The 23,332-nt window shown below is 38.1% G+C and overlaps 1 protein-coding gene across 1 annotated transcript in view; it reads left to right on the forward strand.

The window, feature by feature from the left end:
* Positions 1-21,763, forward strand: part of PSMD14 (proteasome 26S subunit, non-ATPase 14) — a 66,985-nt gene extending 45,222 nt beyond the window's left edge. The window contains exons 8-12 of the mRNA XM_001511206.5: positions 1,160-1,267; positions 7,461-7,535; positions 9,330-9,455; positions 16,229-16,291; positions 21,343-21,763. Coding sequence (XP_001511256.1) covers positions 1,160-1,267; positions 7,461-7,535; positions 9,330-9,455; positions 16,229-16,291; positions 21,343-21,441 — 471 coding nt within the window. The 3' untranslated portion in view covers positions 21,442-21,763. The remainder of the gene's footprint in view (positions 1-1,159; positions 1,268-7,460; positions 7,536-9,329; positions 9,456-16,228; positions 16,292-21,342) is intronic.
* The last annotated feature ends 1,569 nt before the right edge of the window (positions 21,764-23,332 follow it).

The raw sequence follows: 23,332 nt of genomic DNA on the forward strand, positions 1-23,332 counted from the left end.
GTAAATTACTCCATACTATTTCTATAACTTCAGTAGTATTTATTGAGCACTTACTATATGCAGAGCACTGTACTAAGCGCTTGGAATGGACAAATCGGCAACAGATAGAGACAATCCCTGCCCATTGATGGGCTTACAGTCTAATTGGGGGAATCTAATACTCCCATTAGGAAGTATTTTTAAAGAATCCATAATGATTTGCTTGTTCCAAGAGTGTCATCCATATATTGTGAGTAATTGAAAAGTTTACCCAATATTTTAGTAAAAACTGTATGCAGTGAGTTAAGGCAGCCCACTAAATTACTTTGGGACCATACTTCTATTCCACATTCACTCACAAAACATCTGGGAGCTGAGGTAGGTAAAATTAGGTAACAATGCAAAATCTTTTGCAGTGTATTAAGTATAATCTAGTAGTGTAAGTAAATAGGAAAGGAATGCAGCTGCTTCTTTCCTAGTGACCTGGGACCATATTGTACCTAGTGTGCATTTTTGAATCAGAAATGACCTTGGTCTTCTTTTACTGTTGCCTACTCCTGACTGTGACACTGACGTGGACTTTTGAATCTGTCAGTAGTATATGGACTCTTCTATAGGCACAAGAAGCAAAAAACATCTGACTGGATGGGAATACATGGGGCAAGTTCCTTGCTGGCTATAATTTTGTTGTCATTTCAAGTATCGTGGCGGTATAATTGATGTGACAGGGCTGGGCTTTCAATACAGTCCCTGAGCTTGTGCTCACTTTCAGTTTAGTCTCTCTTTGTCATTCATTTTGATTAGGTAAGATTTAGGTGGCAAGCAGCTGCACGCCAATGAAGGTTATAAGATGTGTGTGTTTAGAAAGCTCTTTAATAACAGATTTCAGTAATGAGTATTAAAAATTTAATATTTTTCCTTAGTTTCATGAAAATTGCAATAATTGATGTTACTTTACATTATGTGGTATGCTGATGGCACAGTCATGGGATGTTTTTAATTATTATTAATAATAATAATAATAATAATAATAATAAATTGTTTTTATGGAAATAGGTCCATAAGGGTATAAGTTGGTAATGCCTTGTCCACTGCCACTTGGCATCACCCACGTACAGTTTCTAAAAAGAATTGACTTCTATTTTCTAAAAGGAATTGACTTGATGCCTTGTTTTTACAGGTAGTTATTGATGCCTTCCGATTGATCAATGCTAATATGATGGTCTTAGGACATGAACCAAGACAAACAACATCAAATCTAGGTCACTTAAACAAGCCGTCTATCCAGGTAATGATAATGTGTTAAGTATGGTTTGTGTTGGGGAATTGATTCATTTGATTGAAAATCTGTAAATTTTTGATCAACATGCTACTAATCTTTCTGGTAGTTTTGAAAATCCATGACTCTCGAATCTTGATGCAAGCAATAGGCAACTCTGTGCCAGAGAATTCTAGCTGAACTGTTTGTGATCTTATTAAATTTTCCAGGGCACATTTTGAGTAAGTACATTTGCCTAAGAAGTTTCTTTGCACATTAATGATACTGCCTGAAGTGGCTAGTACGATTTCTCTATTAAATAGGATTTTTAGGCTATTGCAAATGTGTTTTTAAAAAGCAACCAAACAGAAAACCTTTTCCTGTAGCTGGAAATGGAGTGCTATATTACTCAGGAGAGACGCCAGCATTTAAAGGCAAAATAACTAAAGCCATCTTTTAATAAAGTCGATTCTCTCTTACTTTGAAGTACATTAGGATGACAAAACTATAACAAGATTAATAGGGCATGTTTTGATTTTGTGTGCATTCACATCTTTGTAATCACACACATAAGGTTTTTTTTCTTTGTCTTACTGCTTTACTCTGATTTAAAAAAATATTTTATCAAGAATACATAATAGTTTTTCTCTTCCTTTCTGCTCCATCCCTCAACATTTTTCAGTCCATGTGGTTTGTACATTACCAGCATCTTACTGATAAGGGAACAATTTAATATGGTAGTAATATATTGAATTGAGATACCTCAGCCTGTTTTCTTTCATTTAATTAGTACTTTTTGTGTCCTTGTTGGCAGTTGAGGGTTTTGGTTTTATCTTTTGGGAAATGTTCTGTTTTGAAGCTAGGTATCCTCTTGAGTACCTTCTGAATCATCTCATGCCTCATTGTTTTTACACCAGTGTTTATTACTGCAGAAATGATTTTAAATGGATTTTTAGATGCACCAATACTTGTAACCATTCAACCTAATTGTTTCTCTGAAGAGTAAATAAAAGAGCAGAAAGAATGGTTTATAGTGGTAAATAAGCATGCAGAAACAGAAACAGTCCGGTAGTCTGTACAGAACTGAAATTAGAACCAGCAACTCCTATTGCAAGATAGCTGTCTTTAGGGAGCTGTGGTTTTGATAGCTAACCGTCGTTATGTTTAGAAAACTTTGGTAGCTTTGAATTTTTTAGACAATTCAGTAATCCCTTAGCAGAATTCTTCATTAAAAAAATTGTGCTTCAAAAAGTTTAAAAGTATTCTTTACATGTTACAAGTCAGTGAAAACTGCATAGTATAATAATGAGTATAAAATAATCTACTAGTGTTTTTGACGGGGTACAGACAAGTCCATACTTGTATGCTTCAGGAGAATATATTACTGGACCTTTTTAGCCTTATAAGTAATGACCTCGCTCATAAACCCCTATAGCAGCATTCTGCTTCATTATTATTTTTTTTTTTGCAAAAGGTTAAGTAGCATCTCACAAGCTAAGATTATTGTGGTTACAACGCAATATATTTCTACCAGAATTTTTTTCTAATTGCAAGTAAGCAGCCACCTGTTCCATATTTCTTCTTTTAAATAAACTTTATAACATTAAGGAATTTTGAAGTCTAAATGGTTCAAGGACTTGCACCTTCCATATAACTTGAAATTACATGTGTTTCTTTGAACATACTACCTTTTAAGATATTTCATCAAAGGTGCGATTTTCTTATTTAGCATGATCCAAACGCAAGTTAAAAGGGATTTGGTATGTGTTACAGCCACAATATTATTGGTTTTTCCTTACATTTTGCCATTTTCAGATTTTAATTTGAAGATGAAACAAACATTTATTTCACGGTTTATCTAGCGCCCATCAGAATAACATCTAGCTGGGCGCTTTACAACTTTTATGACAGTTTCAAAATACAGAACTCCTCAAATGGGGCAAAGTCTAAAAAAGTACAATCATCCATACCTACTACCTTTCTTAGGCTCTCTCTTCTTCCTTCTCCCCTCTACCCCCGCATAACTAAGATAACCAGGAAGAACTGCAAGTGAGGCGAGACCATTTTGGTTTCACACTATTTCCATTTTAGGTATTATGAGTCCTGTCGTGGATAGAAAAATGTTATGAACCCCATTTAAGCAGTGGGGGTAAAAACAGAATCTTAAGTCCTTAATCCATCTGTAACACTAAGAAATTAAATACTACCTTTCAAATATAGTACTTAGAAATTTGCAATAATTATTATTATTATAACATACAGTCAGTTCAAAAGAAAATAAAGTGAACTGTCTATGTAAATTCAAAGGTTATTTTATATTTTTACACTTTGCTCTTAAAGTTTAAAATAGATCTTGTGGTTACTTAATTTCCAAGTAGAAAATTAGTTTTAAAAAAAATCAGTCCCTTAAAGTTGAAATCACTTTAGTAAATAAAGGGATAAAGATTAATGAGAGAAAAGAACACTTTAGACTCTTGAGGGCATAAACAGTGCTTTTAGTAGGTTATACCAGTGGTCCAGAATTCAGTTTCCAACTCTGACTTGGAAGAATTAGCACATGGTCCGGTAACATTCTTGAGGTTATGGAAAATTTGTATTATTACATTTTAAATTACTTCATCTAATAAGAGACTATTTGGAAACGAGAAAATAAATTTCATTTGGAGTTTCAGAAGGGCAACCACCAAAGCTCCCTTTAAAGCACTCTCAGTTCTACCATATTGTGTGTCTGCACTACATGTTTGGCTAAAATATTGCTAGGGAGTAAGAAAATATATGTTAGACAAAATATGTTGCCTGTTATGCCACATTATATGAGAACTGGGTGTCTGATTTTGTACCTACCAAAGTTTGGTGTAATTTAAATCAGTATTTCCGGTAAGATTTTTGCCAGCTTTCCTGTGGCAAGAACCACATGGCAGAAGAAAACATATACCAGCCTTCCATCTTCATAATCATTTTCCATCTGTACATTGACTACAATCCTCTTGTTCTGCTTGAGATTTCCTGAGCTCAGGAAAGCCCTGATGCCTAAAAGTAAGATTGTGCATATGCTCAGAATACACATGTATAAAGCTAAAGTCTTAAAATGAATAACATATGAGATTGTTGCCATCTTGAATAAAAGAACAAAGAATGTGGGAAGTGGAAAATCATGAGGGACCTTAAAGGGACCACAAGGTTATTTAGTACATCCCACTGTATCCAGCTCTATCACTCCCTGTCCCAAAATAATCAACAGTCTCATTTAGTAACTGTGTCAGCTTCTTCCACTTATTCTATCTTAAGTGAAAACAGATCAGCAAATCCTATCATATAAGTGATGAAAACATAAGCAATGCTATCACTGGGCTGCATTCAGTACTTCTTTTTGTAACACCCCAGTATCCTGATCCTTATTTTAACTTTGAGTTTTGGGACTCACATTGGATCCATTTTCCATTGGTGTCCCACCTCCTCACACCACTGCCCACTTTATTTAACATATTTGTGCAAATTAAATCCTCCTTTTCCTCTACCCGGGTGGTTTATTTTTCTCCCCACAGAGCTTATTCTGTTTATAGCCACTTGTCCAATTAAATTTTCAGTTTTAAACCAGCTCTTCGGGGTTCTAGCCAACCAGCCTGAATTTGTAATATTGGTGACTTGTCAATCAATCATATTTATTGAGCACTTACTGTATGCAGAGCACTGTACTAAGCACTTGAAAGAGTACAATATAACAGACACATTCCCTGTGCTCAGACAGCGTAGAGTTCTGTTCCATAACGTAAGTCATTACAAATTTCAAGTAGAACCCGTCTTGGAACCCATCCCTGTATATCTATACTCAAAATGACTGCTCCACTTAGACACTGAATCATTAGTTAAAGATCATTGAAAAAGAGACATGATAAATGTGCCCTCATCATTAAGTTTTTCCTAAATCAAGTTTCCAGTTCTTTGATGCATCAGTCATCAGGACTAAATTAAAATAACCCTTACTGACATCAACAAATATTACTGTATATCTGTTGCTTCCTTGGAGTAGTCACAAGTAAACTGTGGTGTTCCCAAAAAACTGGATTTCTTTTAACCTGGTTCCATATGATGAAGGTACTTGCAAACCGATAAGGGAAGATGGTGGTGTTGTCCACAGTGGGAGGGTCAAGGACAAAAATAATATTCAGATAGAAGGAAGTAAGGAATGTGGCTATGTAGATGAGTGCATAAGTAATAGCATACATAATAAATGCTATTCCTAATTGATTAATAGGTATAATTATTAGAAATTACCTAATAATTAAGTATTCCTAAGTGCTACAAAGTTGTGAGAAAACAAGTGGTATAGAAGTGCAGAGTTATGGGGAAGTAGCACAGGAAAAAGAAAAATAATCATTGAAGATCTAGAGATATAGAGATTTCAGAAGAGTTTCAAAAATGAAAAGAGCTCTAAGGTCTGTTAAGTTTGATAGTGGAGGGAGGGTATAAACTAGGGGTCAGGTGGGAGAGATGAGAAAACAGTTAATAGAAGTTAGAGAACAAGATGAGTAGGTTAGCTTGAAAAAGAATGAGGAGCATGAACTGAGGTGTAATAATCAGTGATATTTATTGTACATTTAATGTGCACAGAGTACTAAGCGCTTGGGAAAGTACAATACAATAGAGTTGATAGGCTCTGTCCCTGCCCACAAAGAGCTTGCATTCTAAAGGGGGAGACAGACATTCAAGTAAATTACCGAAATAGTAAAGTAAAATGATATGTATGTAACTGCTGTGGGCCTGGGGCCGGGGTCAATATCAAAGTGCTTAAAGGGAACATAGCCACGTGCCTAGGAGACACAGAGGGAAGAATTGAAGAATGACGTGAATAGCAGAGTGAAGTAGAGATGAGATTAAAGGGCAGAGATTGAAGACAGGGAGACCAGTGAGGTGGCTTGGTGTAGTGTTCAAGTTGGGATGTGACAGGTGCCTGGGCTACGCTTCATATTTATCAGTATTTTTGGTCTTCTGAAAGTTGTCAGTAGATGAATGCTTTCTGGGAGGGTGGGTTTGTTATTTTTTTTAATTTGTTTTTGTCAGTATGACCATTTCAGCACACAACTCTAATGAGTTCACAAAATCCCAAAACAGGCTAAAATGAAAGACCAACTTCAGTGTCTTGATTAAAATTAACAATTATAGTATTTATAGATACCAAGACATTCATGTCTGTTTAAATAATGCTTTATTTTTTTGGTCAACTAAGTCACAGTTAAGGAAGTAGCTCTTTCTGAACCTGAGTTCTATGGATTAGTAACCTGATCTAATCTTGTGGCTATTGCATCCCCATTGGATCACTTAGAGGAATTCTACAAGGTTTTACAGGCTGCAGCTACTATTGGCTTCTTTGCTTTGGACTGGCTTTTACCATTATCAGCAACAGCAGCAGCAGCCACAGCACTTACTGAATACTTAAATGAAGCTCTGTGCTAATGTGCTATAACGTTAAAATGTGCTACCTCAGCTGGGAGTGGTTTCTTGAACTAGCCACATCCCAGGCCATGATTTAGCATCACGGGATCTTGCCAGGGAGGGAGTGTCAAAGCATAGAAATTAAACTAGAGATTCAAAATAATATCATGAGTAGCATGGGTGGAAATCTCTCAGAGCAGTATGTTTGAGACACATAGGCCCACCCCATTTCTATCACAGAGGGGTTGCATTCTTGCAAAACCCCTGTTCCGGCAAAATGGTTATGCAGTCCTCGCCGTGTCCGACACCACATTGCACTATATTCAGATAGGTGCCTATTGTCAGGAGAACTTCCTCAAATTCCCTAACAGTGAGAAAACAAATTGTGGCAGAACTGAGTGTAGGTGGAATTTGAGATAAAGTAATTAGTATACAACTTTTTTGAGAGATCCATAAGGCTTCCAGAGCATAAATACAAGAAAATAAACCATGCATTCACAGTAGAACACACAATTTAAATTTCCCCCTGTATCAAATTGCCAGGAGGGTGCTGCTAAGCTAGCCTCCACTGTAGTTTGGAAGAAGTTTGCCACTGATCTCCACATTTTGTTAATGCGTTGTTAAGAAAAACTATTTCTTATTTTTGGTTTGTAATTTGAGGAAATATGCCCCTCATTCTGATAGGCAGTGGAGATGTTGAAAATATTTGGTTGCTTGAAATATAATTGTGGCTTTTAGATCTCTAGAAAAGTAATGATTTATCATCTCTTCCCACCATTTATTTTTTTAGGCCCTAATTCATGGATTAAACAGACATTATTACTCCATTACTATCAACTATAGGAAAAATGAACTAGAACAGAAGGTAAGTTTTAATTTTTGCCGTTCAGTGGAGAAAAAATTCCTGCAAACTGTTTCAGCGATCTTGTGACATGTTGCAGTGTTGTGATTTGAATTTTAATTTCTATCATCTTTCTTTAGTTGTTGTCTTCCACAATATTTTTTCCATGTCATGTGCCTGATGGATTATAGCATAATATGAGCTTGCAAAGCTCTCTGGGAGCAAGTTGCATCTTCTCCTTGAGATATATTTAAGCCTAACTGGTGAATGCCAAAGCAGGAAGAATGAGAGATGGCTACTAAAAATGTCTCCAATTTATATTTATTTAATCTAATTATAAAACATTTCTTCTTTCACTATGATTCTCAATTTCTATTTCTGACATTCTGCAAAGTTATATTTAGTTCTATCCACGCTCATTTTTATGACTGAAATTGTTTTACATATGATGAAATGCCATTATCCCTAATTTGGGGAAGGCAACTGGATTAATTGAGCAGTAGTTATTGCCCATTTCATCCGGGGTCGAAAAGATAAATGCTTACATAAATATAGTTTTTAGTGGAAGACTGAAAACTTATCAGCTTTGGCTTTCTTTTCTTAGCATGTGATCCTTTTGTATATCATACCCTAAATGGCTTCTTTATCTTCATTGTTTGACACTTTGGTTTGATTAACTTGTATATTTTGTTTTCTTTTAGAGTATTTCTCTTCTCACCCCATTCTCTTGTCCAAATCAGTGTAATTGAAATACATAATTTGATCTAATTGTTCAGTGCTAGAATATGAATGTGACCCATAATTTTTCTTCAGGTTGCAATTGAAGCCATAGCCCAAAACAGCCTTCTGTGGCTGTTCCATGTATTCACACTCAATTCTCCTAAAACATGGAAATTGCTTTTTCATAAAGTCCACCTTAAGCAAAACTGACTGAATAGCTTTGCACTTACAGATGAATTTACCCTCTAACTTCCTAACAGTATTTTAGCCAACATGGTATAGTGAAAAATTGCCCTCTAGTACAACTGAGAAGCAGCGTGGCACAGTGGATAGAGCAGGAGCCTAGGAGTCAGAAGGTTCTGGGTTCTAATGCTGTCTCTGCCATTTTCCTGCTATGTGACCTTGGGCAAGTCACTTAACTTCTCAATGGGGATTAAGACTGTGAGCCCCACGTGGGACATGGACTGTCCATCCTCATTACCTTGTGTCTACACCAGTGCTTAGAACCGTGCCAGGCACATAGTAAGCGCTTTAACAATACCATTAAAATTTTTTTCTAAAAATGGATATCAAGTTGAAAACAGCATTCAACTTGCTACTACTCATAGATTGGATGGGTTCTAGCCAAACCCTCAGGAAATAGAATTTGTTCTAGGGCTCGTCAAGTTTTGCTCTGTGATACTATTCGTCTTGTTCTCCAGGCTGCAGACATAGATTTTAATGATCAGGCTAGGTCAGATTGGTAAAATAGTCACCAAAGCATAATTTTATCAGCATGGCTCTAAACTGAGTGGCACAGTAGTGACAAACAGACTAATCTGGTATGCATGACTGTGTTTGAGTTTAAGTTTTGGGTAGACCCTGAGCTTAAGACAGATATAAATAATACTAGGGTCGTAAGTGCTACAGCTTCTAATCAGGAGCCAGATTTTACATTCTTTAATACATGTAAAGGATTCTTGATTGTTAACTATATATTCAGGTATATATTCCTACATGGCTGAAGTAGTTTTTTATTCCTTTGTGACGTTGCCATTCATGGTAGATAGTGAAAATATTCCTAGAACTTGGTTAACAATAATTGCCTTTATATTTTAGATGTTGCTAAATTTGCATAAGAAGAGTTGGATGGAAGGACTGACACTTCAAGACTACAGTGAACATTGCAAGCTCAATGAATCTGTTGTAAAAGAGATGTTGGAATTAGCCAAGAATTACAACAAGGTATTTGAAGTAATTCCCAATGATAATTGTGTCACTCACTTGACGTATTGTGCAGTCCATTAGTTAAGTGGTTTCAAGAAAGTTAGTTACCTAAGCATCAAAACTGATGATGACGGAGTCTCAGTCATATTTACTGAGTACTTAGTCCCATTGAGCATGACAGATGAGCATTGGTGCAGAATGTCCCAACCAAGAAACTGCATGAAGGAATTGATTATGGTGGTAGCTGTTTGTGAGTGCCACCGACACTCTGGTTCATTTGTTCATTTAATAGTATTTATTAAGTGCTTACTCTGTGCAAAGCATGTTACTAAGTGCTTGGGAGAGTACAATATAACAGAGTTGGTAGGCACATTCCCTGCCTACAACAAGTTTACAATCTAGAGAGGAAACAGACATTAAAATGAATTAAATTTCAGACATGTACATAAGCACTATGGGGCTGAGGGAGGGCTGAATAAAAGGTGCAAATTCTTGTGCTAGAGCAGCTTAGAAGGGAGTGGGAGAAAAGAAAATGAGAATTTGGTTAAGGCCTCTTGGAGGAGGTGGGTTTCAATATGACTTTGAAGGTGGGGAGAGTGAGCGTCTGTCAGATATGAAGAGGGAGAGGGAGTTCCAGACCTGTCTCAACTAGTCACAATTCACGTAAATATCAGTTCATTTTTGGCCTTTTCTTGAATAATAATTTTTTTTCTCCCATGTTACTTTCAGGGGAGAAATATTCACCGCTTCAGTTAGTCCCTTGCAATCCAGTATATTGTTTTTTAAGCTATTTCAGGTGGATTTAGGTTTTTATATGGTATTTGTTAAGCACTTACTGTGTGCCAGGCACTGTGCCAGGACTGTACTATTTAGTCTTTCTAGGGCTTGTTTAAAAAGTACTAACCCAGATAAAATAATAAATGTATTAAAAGATTTAAGTATCCTTGGTATGTAACTGCTAGTCCAACAGATATATTTGGGTTTCTCCACCTAATGCCCAACTAATCAATTAAATATTTGTGCTATGCTTTACAAGAGCTAATGAAAATGTAGACTCCCTTATTTACATATACATATGTGTATATGGTTACAATTGAAGCCATATCCCAAAACAGCCTTCAGTAGGTGTTCTATGTATACTCATTCAGTTCTCTCAAAACTTGGGAATTGCTTTTTCACAAAATTCCACCTTAAAACTGACTGAATAGGTTTGTATTTGCAAGCTTTGCCTATAACTCTCCTAACGTTATTCTAGCCAAAGTGGCATAGCGAAAACTTGCCTTTTAGTTGAACTGAGAAACAGCGTGGTCTAGTGGATAGAGCATGGGACTAGAGGTCAGAAGGACCTGGGTTCTAATCCTAGTTCTGCCACTTGTCTGCTCTGTGACCTTAGGGAAGTCACTTAACTTCTGAGTCCCTCAGTTATCTGTAAAATGGGGGTTAAGGCTGTGAGGACATGCACTATGTCCAACCTGATTAACTTCTATTTACCCCAGTGCTTAGAACAGTACTTGATCATTAGTGCCTCACATGCGATTAGCTGCATAGCATAAACTATTTAAAGCCTACAGTATTAACATAACCAAGCTAATGTTTGGTGATCAGAAACCTACATATTTGCAACATTTGTCCTATTGCATCCCACACAGTAATGAATAGAGATTAGATAAGTGCCTAATCAATCTCGGGTGTGATTAGTTCATTACAGGAAGAAAGTTGATCCCTGCATTAATCTCCTCTGGTTATTTCCCTAATTCCTCAGCTGAAACACCCACATCCATACTATTCTAATTCACCTAATTTATTCAAGCCAGGATGCATCTGTTATTTTTGTGACTTATTTTAGTATTTTGATTACAAATTTGTAAATGTGTGTGCAGGTGGAAAAATGAACTGTTAAAGAGCATTACTCTTGCAGGTGGTGGTAGAACAAAGGTGGAGAGTTTGGTTCATTTTGCACCTGCTATAAGAGAAACCTTGCTCTGCCTTTCTGTTGAGTGCTGAAATCCTGATGGTCCTCCAATCTGTGGAAAGGATGGCCTATTTACAACCCCAAAGTTGCTTTTTGTTTGAATCAAATCAGCAGAGTTAATTCAATCCATGAGTACATATAGTTTTACCAGATACTCCATATGTTAAAATGGAAAACGTTTGTCTAAAATACTTGCAACCTCTTCTGAATTCCAAGCACTTGATTTTTAAACATGTATACATTAAAACTTCTATCCCACTTTCTTTTTGGATATAACGTACCTCCCAAACACTCTACAGAGGAAATAAGTATGAAATGAATACAGTGAAAATCTGATGTGATATAGTTCATTTACACCTTGGAAGTGTGAGAGCTGTGGATCAAATTTTTCCCAGTAAAAGAAGCACAGCCCCCATAGGTTAATTTAGATATAATCTACCCCACTCTGTGCAAGTATCAGGTTGTGTGGGTGTTGGGGTGTAGGGGTAGATGGGTGTCTTTGTGTAGATGGGTGAAAGGTGTGTATTTGGATGGAATGTGTTTCAGGTGTGCCCTGGGTAATGATAGGTTGGTGGCTATGTCTCTAGGTTCTTCCTTGTGAAGATATGTGTCCTTACGCCTCTGTGTGGGGATGTATTTCTGGGTTAAGAGAGAGAGTTGTTGATTGGGTCAAGGTTTATGTTCTTCCTCCATCTCTCCATCCTCCCCCTATCCCTTCCATATGCACCTTGGGTAATAGATGAAAGCTGCAAATGATACCAGGTAAGTAGCCTAGGTGGATGCCAGGAAAGTTCATGTAGGAACAACAGTGAACTACAGGGGAGGAGGCCAGGTGGGGATGGGCCCATAATGCAGGGGCAACGAAGCTTGGGAGTAGAAAAATCTAAATTTAAGGAAGAAGTGACCCCAGAAATGTTGACATCACAGTAGCTGTTTTGGCAGGATTTTTTTCTGACAAAGCACTTAGATTTTTAGAGTAAATTCCAAAGCTACTGTGTCCCATAACTCTTCAGTCAAATGATGCACCTACTGAGGGAACCGTGGGTCTCCACAAGCAGCATACATATTCTAAGAATTTCCGAGAACTGTACAGACAGTGCGTGATGGGATAGCCATCTGGGGGTCTTTGTTGATAAACTGTTGTAAACGTTTCTAGTGTGAATAGCCACAAACATTTTTCAGTGATAGATGTTGAGTAAACCCAATGAACATGAGTGCAAAAGCAAAATTTGTTGCCAAATCTCAGGAGTTGCCATAAACACAGAAGTTCCCTAGAGAGGACATTGCCTATGCTTCAGTTTTATTGGATTCCAATGCTACCATTTCTGAGGGTTTTTTTTCTCTCCTGGTGTCTGGCCAGATTAGAAATATGGATAAAAGCAAACTATTTAGCCTCAGCCTGGACCCAGTGTGTGGTTGCACAGGGAAGTTGTAAGAAGGCTCGGGCGGAAGAAATGGTGGTATCCCTTGGTGGAGGGGATGTTTGCCCTTTGCCATGGAGGTTTGCAGCCTTGGAGGACGATTAAACCCACAGCTGCTGCTCCATTCCCAGATGGCAGCTATGGCTGGGAGTGCTTTTTACCATCTGCATATAACACAGAGTTTGTGAACTCTTTTTCTATCTCTCTTTGCTCTTAATTATTGGAAATGAAAAAATCCATTTGGAAGATGGCTAGATGGTGTAAGTGAATTTCAAAATAGCTGTTTCATATGCTATGGAAAAGAACCTTTCAACTTTTTGTATTTCTCTTCACTGTACATGGAATTTGTAGTACCCAGAAGTCACAACCTAATAGATGTCTGTTGCCTTGTTAATGAATTAGTTGCCTCAGCCAAGCTCTTAAACAGTTTTCTCCTTCCAAGATTATAATAGACACCTTTATTGGCAGTCCCATTGAGCAGCTATGGGTAAATAGACTAAGGGTGGGAACTAATAAGGTTGTCCCCTCGGGTATATTTAATATGTTTTCAAGTTGATGCAGGGGTGAATATATGCTATGCTTTTTCAAACTGCATGTCCCAGGAAGGGCCAGAATTGACCATTGGACAGACACTTCATTTAAGGATATAAAGATAACTCTTGCAATTTTTGAGGCAGTAATTTATAATGATAAACTTTTATTATTGATTGTTCCTGGTGCAGCATTACCCTTAAGCCCTCTTCTCCTCCTGGGCAAGAGAGCAGTGTTACAGGGCAACATAAAGCCTCAGAAAGTGCCCTTGAGAATTTGACTAAGGAAAGGAGGGGAGAGCACCCCTTGACTCATTCAGCTGTGTTCCAGGCATGCCAAATCCTCACACAGTGTTCCCTTGGCTGTGTAGCAATGCTGGGCTGGGGGGCGGGGGGTGGTGGGGCAGCTGACCATGCAGCCCTTACTGCCTGGAACAGACCCCCACATGGAGCAGGGTTTACCTGTGCTGGGCCAAAACCTCTCGAAGGGCACATTGCTCTCTGTCATCAGACAATGATTCAGAGATGGGAAAAGGGATGTGCCCACTAAAGGATGTAGCAAAGTTCTAGTCCTTCCCACTTCTCTAAGGGATGTATATCTGGGTCCACCAGAAAAGTGGGAGTCCTTAATGTCACTAATATAATTAGCCAACGGTATCTTCATGAGCATCCGTATAACGTAACATGGGAAGCAGTGTGGCCTAGCTGAGAGAGGACCTGGGTTCTAATCTTGGCTCTGCCACTTGACAGTTGTGGGACCTTGGTCAAGTGGCTTAAATTCTCTGGGCCTCATTTTCCTTATATGTAAAATGGGCATTAAATACCTATTCTCCTGATTACTTAGACTGTGAGCCCATGTGGGGCAAGCTGTATCTGACCTGATTAACTTGTATTTACCCCCAGTGCTTGACATGTAGTGAGTCCTTAAAAATATCATTATTACCATTACTATCATTATTATGAGGTTAACCAATCAAATTTAGACTAGCTGGAAATAGTTTTTACATTTAACCTGGAAAACAGTCATACTCCATTTACCTTGTAAATTTTAGATTTTTGAAGTTTTTTGAAGTTGGTGTTTACTGTGATTTCTCATCTCTGTTTTGAGTCATAATTTAATGTTCCATTTTATGTAACCTGATCATTGATAATTCAGTCAATTGTACTGTACAGAGTGGTGTGCTAAGCATATGGGCAAGTACAATAAAATAATTGGTAGACACAATAGCTCTTGATCACAGAAGCTTATAGTCTAGAGGGTATGTTTCATAATTCACTGTTCCTACTGCCTTTTTATCTGGTTAGCTTGTCCATTTATATTGATAAACACAGACAAAGTTCTTTACTGTTGGAAAACATATGTGGAGTCCATTTTTGTCAATGCAGAGCATAGATTCTTGTGAAAATTTGGCTGATGGATGTACTGTAAATGCTTAAAAAACCCCTCAAACCTGCTTTTCTTGGTACTTTAGATTGTATCTGCTTTGTCTTTACATTGTCATCCCTATGGTTCATGTTTTGGAAGTTTTGCTGAAGGCTGAATAATGAAAACAGACCATAGTTCCAGTTGCTCAGCTGTCAAAGTAGCGTCACGGAGCTGAAGGAACTTCTAGAGGTCATCTGGTACCCCCACCCCCTTTTCTAATGGGGGAGTACTGACTTGCTCAAATTACTTCCATGTTTGATTTTTACTGGAATGCATGGGCACATTCCCATTTCCAAGTACACTCATAAAAAATGAAATCAGTGGTGGTGGCAGAGTATAATTTTTTTTTCATGGTACTTGTTAAAGCGCTTATTATGAGCCAAGCACTATACTAAACGGTGGGGTAGATACAAGCTAATCAGATTTGGGTGAAGCCCATGTCCCACATGGGGCTCACAATCTTAATCCCCATTTTACAGATGAGGTAACTGAAGCCCAGAGAAGTTAGGTGACTTGCCCAAGGTCACACAGCAGACAAGTCGTGGGCCAGGGATTAGAACCCAGGTCCTCTGACTCCCAGACCTGTGCTCTGTCTACTAGGCCAAGCTGCTTTTCAATTCCATGGCTCACTGGAAATATGAATCAGGCAGGACCATAGCTTCTCTAACTTGAGCAGAACTTTACAAGTAACTTTCCACAACTTCCCAAAATAATCTGTACTGGGGTTAAATAGAAATGATGGCATTTGACTACCCACTCGAAGCAGTGCACCAATTCATTCATTCAGTCGTATTTATTGAGCACTTACTATGTGCAGAGCACTGTACTTAGTGCTTGGAATGTACAATTTGGCAACAGATAAAGACAATCCCCTTCCCCACAGTGGTCTCACAGTCCAAACCAATGAACGAAGAGGCGCATTCCCTGCTACAGAGAGCTTACAGTATAATTGGGAAGACTGACATAAAAATAACAAATTGGTAAACCTAAAGAAGTATCTAAAGAATTAGAGGTTTTAATTTTCACTAACTACAGATATCCCAAAAACATTAGCCAGGACCATGCTTGATGAGCAATTAAAAGCAGATTCCCTTTGACTGCATGGACGCCCATTACTACCCTCTGATTTTAAGAATTGACAAGTTAATTAAGGAACTAATGTGATCTACTAGATCATTAGATGAGATTCCGAAACTCTGAATCTTAATTTTCATTTTGCGGCTTACTGTTTTTCATAACCTTTAAGTCATATCTCTGCAGTAGTGTGGCAGTATTTTCTCTCGAAAGGCTTTGGTAAATATTAGGAAAATGATTCCTTTTTAAGTGACTGAAGCTCCTTATAAATGATGTTTTAGTACTTTGTCCTCATATTTGAAATTTGTATCCTGTCAAAAATAGTAAATGTAATATTTAAAATTCTGACCTTTCTGTTTCATTCCCAGGCTGTTGAGGAAGAAGACAAGATGACACCTGAACAGCTGGCAATAAAAAATGTTGGCAAGCAGGTGAGGTAAAAGAGGTCATGTTCTGGTGCAGTAATATGCTTTGTGTGATTTTCAAAATGACTTTATGTGGAAAAAAAGGAAAAAATCATTCTTCCTCCTGGATTTTTTTTCCGTCACTAACTGCAGATCAGAAGTACAATTTTTGCAGACACTACAGAATTAATGTTTGCAATATAACAAAAGTAGATTCCAAATGATAGATGCAAAACTAACATAGAAGGCAAAACATTCAAAAGCATTTGTTTATCTGAAATAATATAAGAAATTCACATATATTGAATTGGAAAAAAATTTCTAAATGTTATTTCAAGTCAGTAAAGATCTTAAGCCATGAAAAAAATCTACTCTTACTGACTCTATCTTGAAAGAAAATTTGCACTTTATATCAGGTCAACATTTTTGTGCTTCACTGTTATAGCCCAGTTTATGAATATGACATAGTTGCTCGTAGGTGGGTATGTTTACAAAAAGGCACAATATGTTCCTATGAAGACTAGAGTCATTTTGGGCTATGTTGTTCTGGAAAAGTTCATCCTTTTGATTTTTCATAGGAATAATGAATTCATTGCTGGCATCTGAAAAAATATTAGGAAAATGTACAGATTCATAAGATTGGTTCTTTTTGGATGGATTATTTTCCTTTAAGAACATAGATTGCAATTTTTTTTTCCTTTGAAACATGGTTATCACATTGCTGATGTTGGCAGAAACCTGATATTTCAGATGTAAGACACTAAGCTGTCTTTGCTTTCAGCCATCCTACCATATGCTGTGATCCCATCACATCTCATAAGCTATGTAGGTTTGGGCCAGGACCATTCTTGGATGGGAAACCTCCAAGAAACACCCAGCTGCCACAAGAACTAGTGTAGCTGATTAAATTGATAACTCTTCTAATATAAAACAAGTTTCCCAGAAGAACATTAGGGGCACTGTTTGACTTGAAATGTATTTTTTTAATAAGATGAAGCTGATTCTTATTAATTATGAAAAATTCCCTGGCATTTAAAAAGAGTTAAGGAAGAATACTAAATTCAGCTTGTCTCTTACAGTAATTAATATTCCATGGATTTTAATTTTGGTAGTGTTGTCTCACACTCCATATTTCTGAGCCATCATTTTTCAAGGGTACATCTCAAATAGAATCCCTTAAAGGGATTAGGTGTCTTTCTGGAAAACGTGTTGGTCATTTCCGTAGTTCCATTTTGGACTGCACCAAGTATCACAAAACAAAATCTTGTGATTCTCCCATATTTGTAATGTTGGTGCATTTCATGTGATTCCATAAACTAATGCAGGGATCTTGAGGGGGTGCCTTATAGAAACACAGTCAAGAAATGATTATTTGGCTGAAGTTAGATTTCTGGGTATGATGGCAAATGTTTTTTGAATTAAAGATTTGCTGTCATTAACTAGATACCACTTTTTCACAAAGGGTTTGAACTCACCTATGAAAATTTTGAGCTTCCTGGAACCCATAAATATTTTTTAAATGCTTTTTGCTTAAATCTTAGATCATTCAAAAGCCTTAAGGCAAATATTATTTTTCTCTCAAATTTAACTCTTTTAAGAATATATTATAAAGCTGTTTTTAAAATGAGCTAGCAGAAATTTTCTTTACCAATACAGATTTTCCATTTCATGAATATTAATATTTCATAGGGATTCATAACTTTATTATGTCCTCTTGGTTTCCACGAATTCGCAAGATTTTGTTGTGTTGGCATGATTATAAAGAAATATATGACTCTTGTAAGCGTGTTTTTCAAGTTAGGTTTTATGCCTGGAAAGTGTTATTGAACTATTTTTCTTTCATTTATTTACCTATCATATGGAATAGATCCAAATTGCTATCCACTTCAAACAATGTAGTTTAGGCTATAAATTATTAAAGATATACTTCTGGACTAGTAAAATTGTGCAGAACACTGGATTCATTTACTGAGATTTAGAGGTTTAATTGACTTTGCACTTTGGACTCTAATTATGGGTCAGAAACCAAGAGAGTTTGCTAGGGGTGTTTGGGCATTTTTAGCACTAAAAAATGACTTTAAAAACAGTATAAATCACTTGCACCCTAATGCTCTAACTGATGAGGCCACTTCACTTTAAAAAAAAAAAAAGAGGGGGTGGAGCCAAAGATTTTTTTTTAAGCGACAGGGAAAGAACAGACACAAACTAAAGTATTTTTATTGTTCTCTGTGTGGATTATGCACCCCCTACATCTCTTTCTGCCTCGTTGTACATGTGTCTGAAAATCTTACCTCCTTTTTCCTCCTTATCTGACTTCATAATTGAATGAGATATAAAGAGGGGATATAAGCTAATGTTGATGGAAGGCCTGAGCGGACACAGGGTGTTGACATGTAATGATAAAACTTAATATGGAGCATTACCAGGGATAGAGAAAACAAAGCTCTCATCATGGTTTTACCACTCTAGAAAACCATGGTACCCCAAGGATTAGTGAAGCAATCACAACTACATGTATCATAGGACATGATGTTAGAATTGGGGGGAAAAAAAAAGATGGGCAACCTGGATGAACAGCCTAGAAAGAAAAAGATTAGTAATAATGTATGTTACTATGGTTTGTGGTTTATTTGAATTTGGGGATGGAGGGAGTTTGAAAGAATTGAAGAGACCAATTTTTCATACCATGTGAATACCATGTGAAGCGAGTAAGGGTAAAATGGGGTGAGTTAGTTGAGAGCCTTGAAACTGAGTCTGAGAAGGTTTTGCTTGTTGTGGAAGGATGTGAGACGATTGGGGAGAGTTTTAAGAAATGGAAAGAGGTGTACCAAGCATTGTTTTAGCAGTGTAGGTTTGCAGTGAACACAGGATAACCAGAGAGAAGACTAATGCAACCCTCTAGCCACAGTATGACTAAAATTTGGACCAGGATGGTAACTGTTGGGGGGAGGGCAGGAGTCAGACTCAGGAGATATTATGTAGGAATAACTGTCAGGATTTAACATTAGATTGAATGTGAGAATTGAAACACAGCAAGGAGTCTGAGATGACCCTGCGTTTTCAGGCTTCTGGGACGGGGAGGATTCTGGTAGAGATGGGAAAGTTAGGAAGAATGTATTTGTGAGCAGGGGGAAATGCATAGGTTTGAAGTATAGACCAGGTGAGCACAAAATTGTTGCTCCCCAGGACAAGGAACACTCATTGAAGTTTGAAGGTGAAAGTTTGGGGAACCAGCATGACTTAGTTTGAAGATCATGGGCCTGGGAGTCAGTTCTAATCCTGACTCTGCCATTTGTCTTTCAGGTGACCCTGACTAAGTCACTTAACTTCTCTTTGCCTCAGTTACCTCATCAGTAAAATGGGGATTAAATACTCCTCCTTTCAATTTAGACTGAGCTCCATGTGACACAGTCCAACCTGATTATCTTGTATCTACCCCAGTGCTTGGTACAGTGTCTGACAAATAGTAAGTGCTTAACAAGTACTATTTAAAAAAAAAAGGGTGGTAGGCTCAAACAAAAGGTAAAATATTTAACCCAGCAACTGAAAGAAATAGGAATTTTTGTCAGAGAATGTTTTGTGGATAAGAAATATCATAATTCAATAAAGGCAGCCATCACACATCATCCAAGCATTCTGTTTTGCCACTGTGAGAGACAGAACACTGGACTGAGTGGACCATTGGTCTGACCTGGTAATGAAATTGGTTATGGTTGTTATGGTTTATAATGTTGATAAATGCTCCTGCCAACTGTACAACACTGCCTCTAGAGACCACTGAACCTGAGCCTGGAGAGCATAAGGACATAAATGCCATACTGGATCATACTAGTGCTCCATTCACCCCAGTATTCCGTTCCTGACAATGCAGCTGGGTATTTTGAAGGAGCACTGTGATAGCTTGCTCTTCTTAACATTCATCTAGCAGAAGCCTAGGCCTATAGTGTTCTGTGCGGCATGGAGTCAAGAGTTAATGCTACAATAAATCTGGAAAAGGTACCATTGTATATTTCTCCAGTCCACCCCAAATTAGGGTATTCGCCACAGTTTCCTCCTCCTGACTCCAAAGCATCTCTGCCTCCGACAGGAACTGGGGCCATAGGCTAGATTGTTCTCAAATGCAGAGCCCATTGCAGGATGCCCCAAGTCACAGAAGAGACCTTCAGGTCCCTTAGGTTTTCTCTGCCTGAATAAGACCCTGCTCATTCTGGACATAGAGTGACTGCCCAGCTGGCTTTCTTGTGTGTGTTATTGAATGTTTGATGTTAAAGTAAAACGAGTGCGAGAAAAAGAGTAGTGATTATAAGCAAGAACATGGAGGAATGGATTCTTTTTCCTTTATGCTCCTTGCGGGCAGGGAATGTATCAATTATATTGTTATTTTATAATAATAATATTGGTATTTGTTAAGTGCTTACTATGGGCCGAGCACTGTTCCCAAGCACTTAGTACAGTGCTCTGCAAACAGTAAGCTCTCAATAAATATGATTGATAGTATATTTTGTGCAGAGGGATTCACTTAAGTCCAAAATCAATTTGATTGAAGAGCAATGTGAATGTGTATAACCTTGATTTATATAAAGTTCCCTTTTGAAGTGGGGTTATTCCCAGGAGAGTGCAGGAAGTTTAGGGAAGCTTCTATGTCTCAAGCCTTGGGAAGTAGACTGAGTTTCCCAGACCTTCACAGTGAGGTCTGTGAGTTTCACAGAAAGGATCTGGGGAGCTGATGGCACTGGCCAAGGTAGCTTGGAAGCACACAAAACCACAACATAAAAGTGAGATCCTTTGGGCCATTATCAGTCTTATGGTGCATCTGCTTCCATTTCCGCAGTGTGTTCTAACATCCAAAGGGCCAACATGGCAATGATGGAGACTGTTTTGTAAGTGAGTGCAATTTGCAATTTAAGTATAACCATTTACCTTGATTGAGAACTCCACAATTGCAAGACAACTTTAAGTGAATGCTTTAAGGAAAGTAAATATGTCTTTTCAGTTCATGTGCATTTACTCACTTAATGATCTGTAATTCAGTCAAGGTGTTTTTCCTGTAATAAAAATTTGGTATATTTTTCTCGTAGGATCCAAAACGTCATTTGGAAGAACACGTGGATGTGCTCATGACCTCAAATATTGTCCAGTGCTTAGCAGCTATGTTGGATACAGTTGTATTTAAATAAGCCCCAGCGGGAAACTGTTAGTGATGTTTTCTGTGTATATTCCTCTATTGTTTCTAATACTCGGAACCCAAGGTTTGCTGAAGGTATCTTCAGTTTAATGGAAGACATGTGGCATCATTTACAGCCTAAGAGCAGCATTGTAACACCTTTTCAGTCTCTGTTGTGCAATTATTTCTGTTTCTTAGGTCAGTCTTTCCAGATTCAAAAGTAGTACAAGATCACATCAACGTGGGCAAATCTGAGTTACCGTTTAATTATTGAAGAAATCAGTAGTACTTATATTTTGATGGTTGCTACATAATAAAAATAAATTTACAATCTATCTAGTCTCCTGCGGTCTTTTTGGCACTGGGTGGAATTGACAGTATAACATTTGACAACACTGACGAAAGCACATACAGATGAGATCTGTTTTCCTTTGCATTTTTAAGTGCTCATAACACATGAAACACCAATGTGATAGCAATATTTCACAAATGAAAAATGGTTGCCATTAGTTAGCAGCTACAAGTAACCCAGGAAAACAAATTTCCACACACATTTTGATAAAGGTGTTCAGAAGACGTTTTAACACAAAACCTAGCCATTCTTTTGTCAGTGTTATTTGCTCTATTTTATTGAGTATAGAATTGTTTGTGAACCAAATGGAATTTAGAAACAAATTGAAAAAGACAGGATAGCAATTGGGTTTAACCTAGCTCTTCCCAGATAAGGTGGCTTTCTGGAATGATTCTTCAAAACATTGATAAAAGGCCAAAGATAATTTCCCCACCACCTTAATGCAGTCAGAGGAGACATGGTAGTGTTTCATGAGGTACCAATGCCTAAGAAATTGCTGGGCAGAAAAAAAGACAACCAAGAATTGTGATTATTTCCCACTCTTATCTTGGGTTAGAATGATATAGACCTCTTGCCCTGTCAAGAAGACTGGCAGAGGGTGATTTATCCCCCTACCTCAAGAAAGTTCAGGAAAAGCCAATCTGTGAAACTATAGCCTTCCTTTAAAGAAAAGCCATGGGAGAAAGAAGATGGCATATCAAGTCAGAGATAGCCTTTGCTACTGACAGATGTCTGAAATGCATGAATTTTCACCAGCAATTGGGAAAAACAGTGTATTATTCAGGTACGGTACCAATATGCAGCTCTCGAGATACAGGGTAGGGACAAGTGGGTTTGTGGGCCTAAGAGCTCCTTAGGAGACTTACCCCTCACCCCCATTCTGTAGAAAAATGGAAGTGCAAACAAAAGAAGGGATAGCTACTCCCTCAAAAGTTTTTTCTTGTGTTTCTCTTGTCCGGGTGAAAGTTTTCTATTGAAGCTGGCGAATGCTATGGTTGGGCTCTTGATGCCCTCCATTTTAGTGCAGGATTAGGTTTTCTGGCTCACTGGAAAGAGCATGGGCTGGGGAGTCAGAGGTCATGGGTTCAAGTCCCACCTGTGCCACTTAGCTGTATGACTTTAGGCAGTCATTTAACTTCTCTGGGCCTCAGTTTCCTCATCTGTAAAATGGACATTAAGACTGAGTGCCACGTGGGACAACCTGATTACTTTGTATCCTCTCCAGCGTTTAGAACAGTGCTTTGCACATAGTAAGCGCTTAACAAATGCCATTATTATTATTTTCTACCTCTGAATGGGGAAAAGCCCAGGGACGTTCCACTCTCGGCGGTTTGACCTCTGCCCTTGCTCCTCCTCCAATGAATTAGAGGTCTCCTAAGTGGGCTAAGAGACTCGGACTCCCGCCCCTCTCCCGGGGCTTGGCCACCGGTCCATTTCGCCCAGTCAGGATTGGAGCAGCTCGGCTGACCACTGCCAGCGGGTCCAACGGGTGGCAAGGCCCAGGGCTCCTCCCCTCAGCCGCCCTCCCGGCCTCCAGCTTGCTCGCCACCCC

The sequence above is a fragment of the Ornithorhynchus anatinus genome, chromosome 9, assembly GCF_004115215.2.
Source record: "Ornithorhynchus anatinus isolate Pmale09 chromosome 9, mOrnAna1.pri.v4, whole genome shotgun sequence".
Taxonomy (NCBI): domain Eukaryota; kingdom Metazoa; phylum Chordata; class Mammalia; order Monotremata; family Ornithorhynchidae; genus Ornithorhynchus; species Ornithorhynchus anatinus.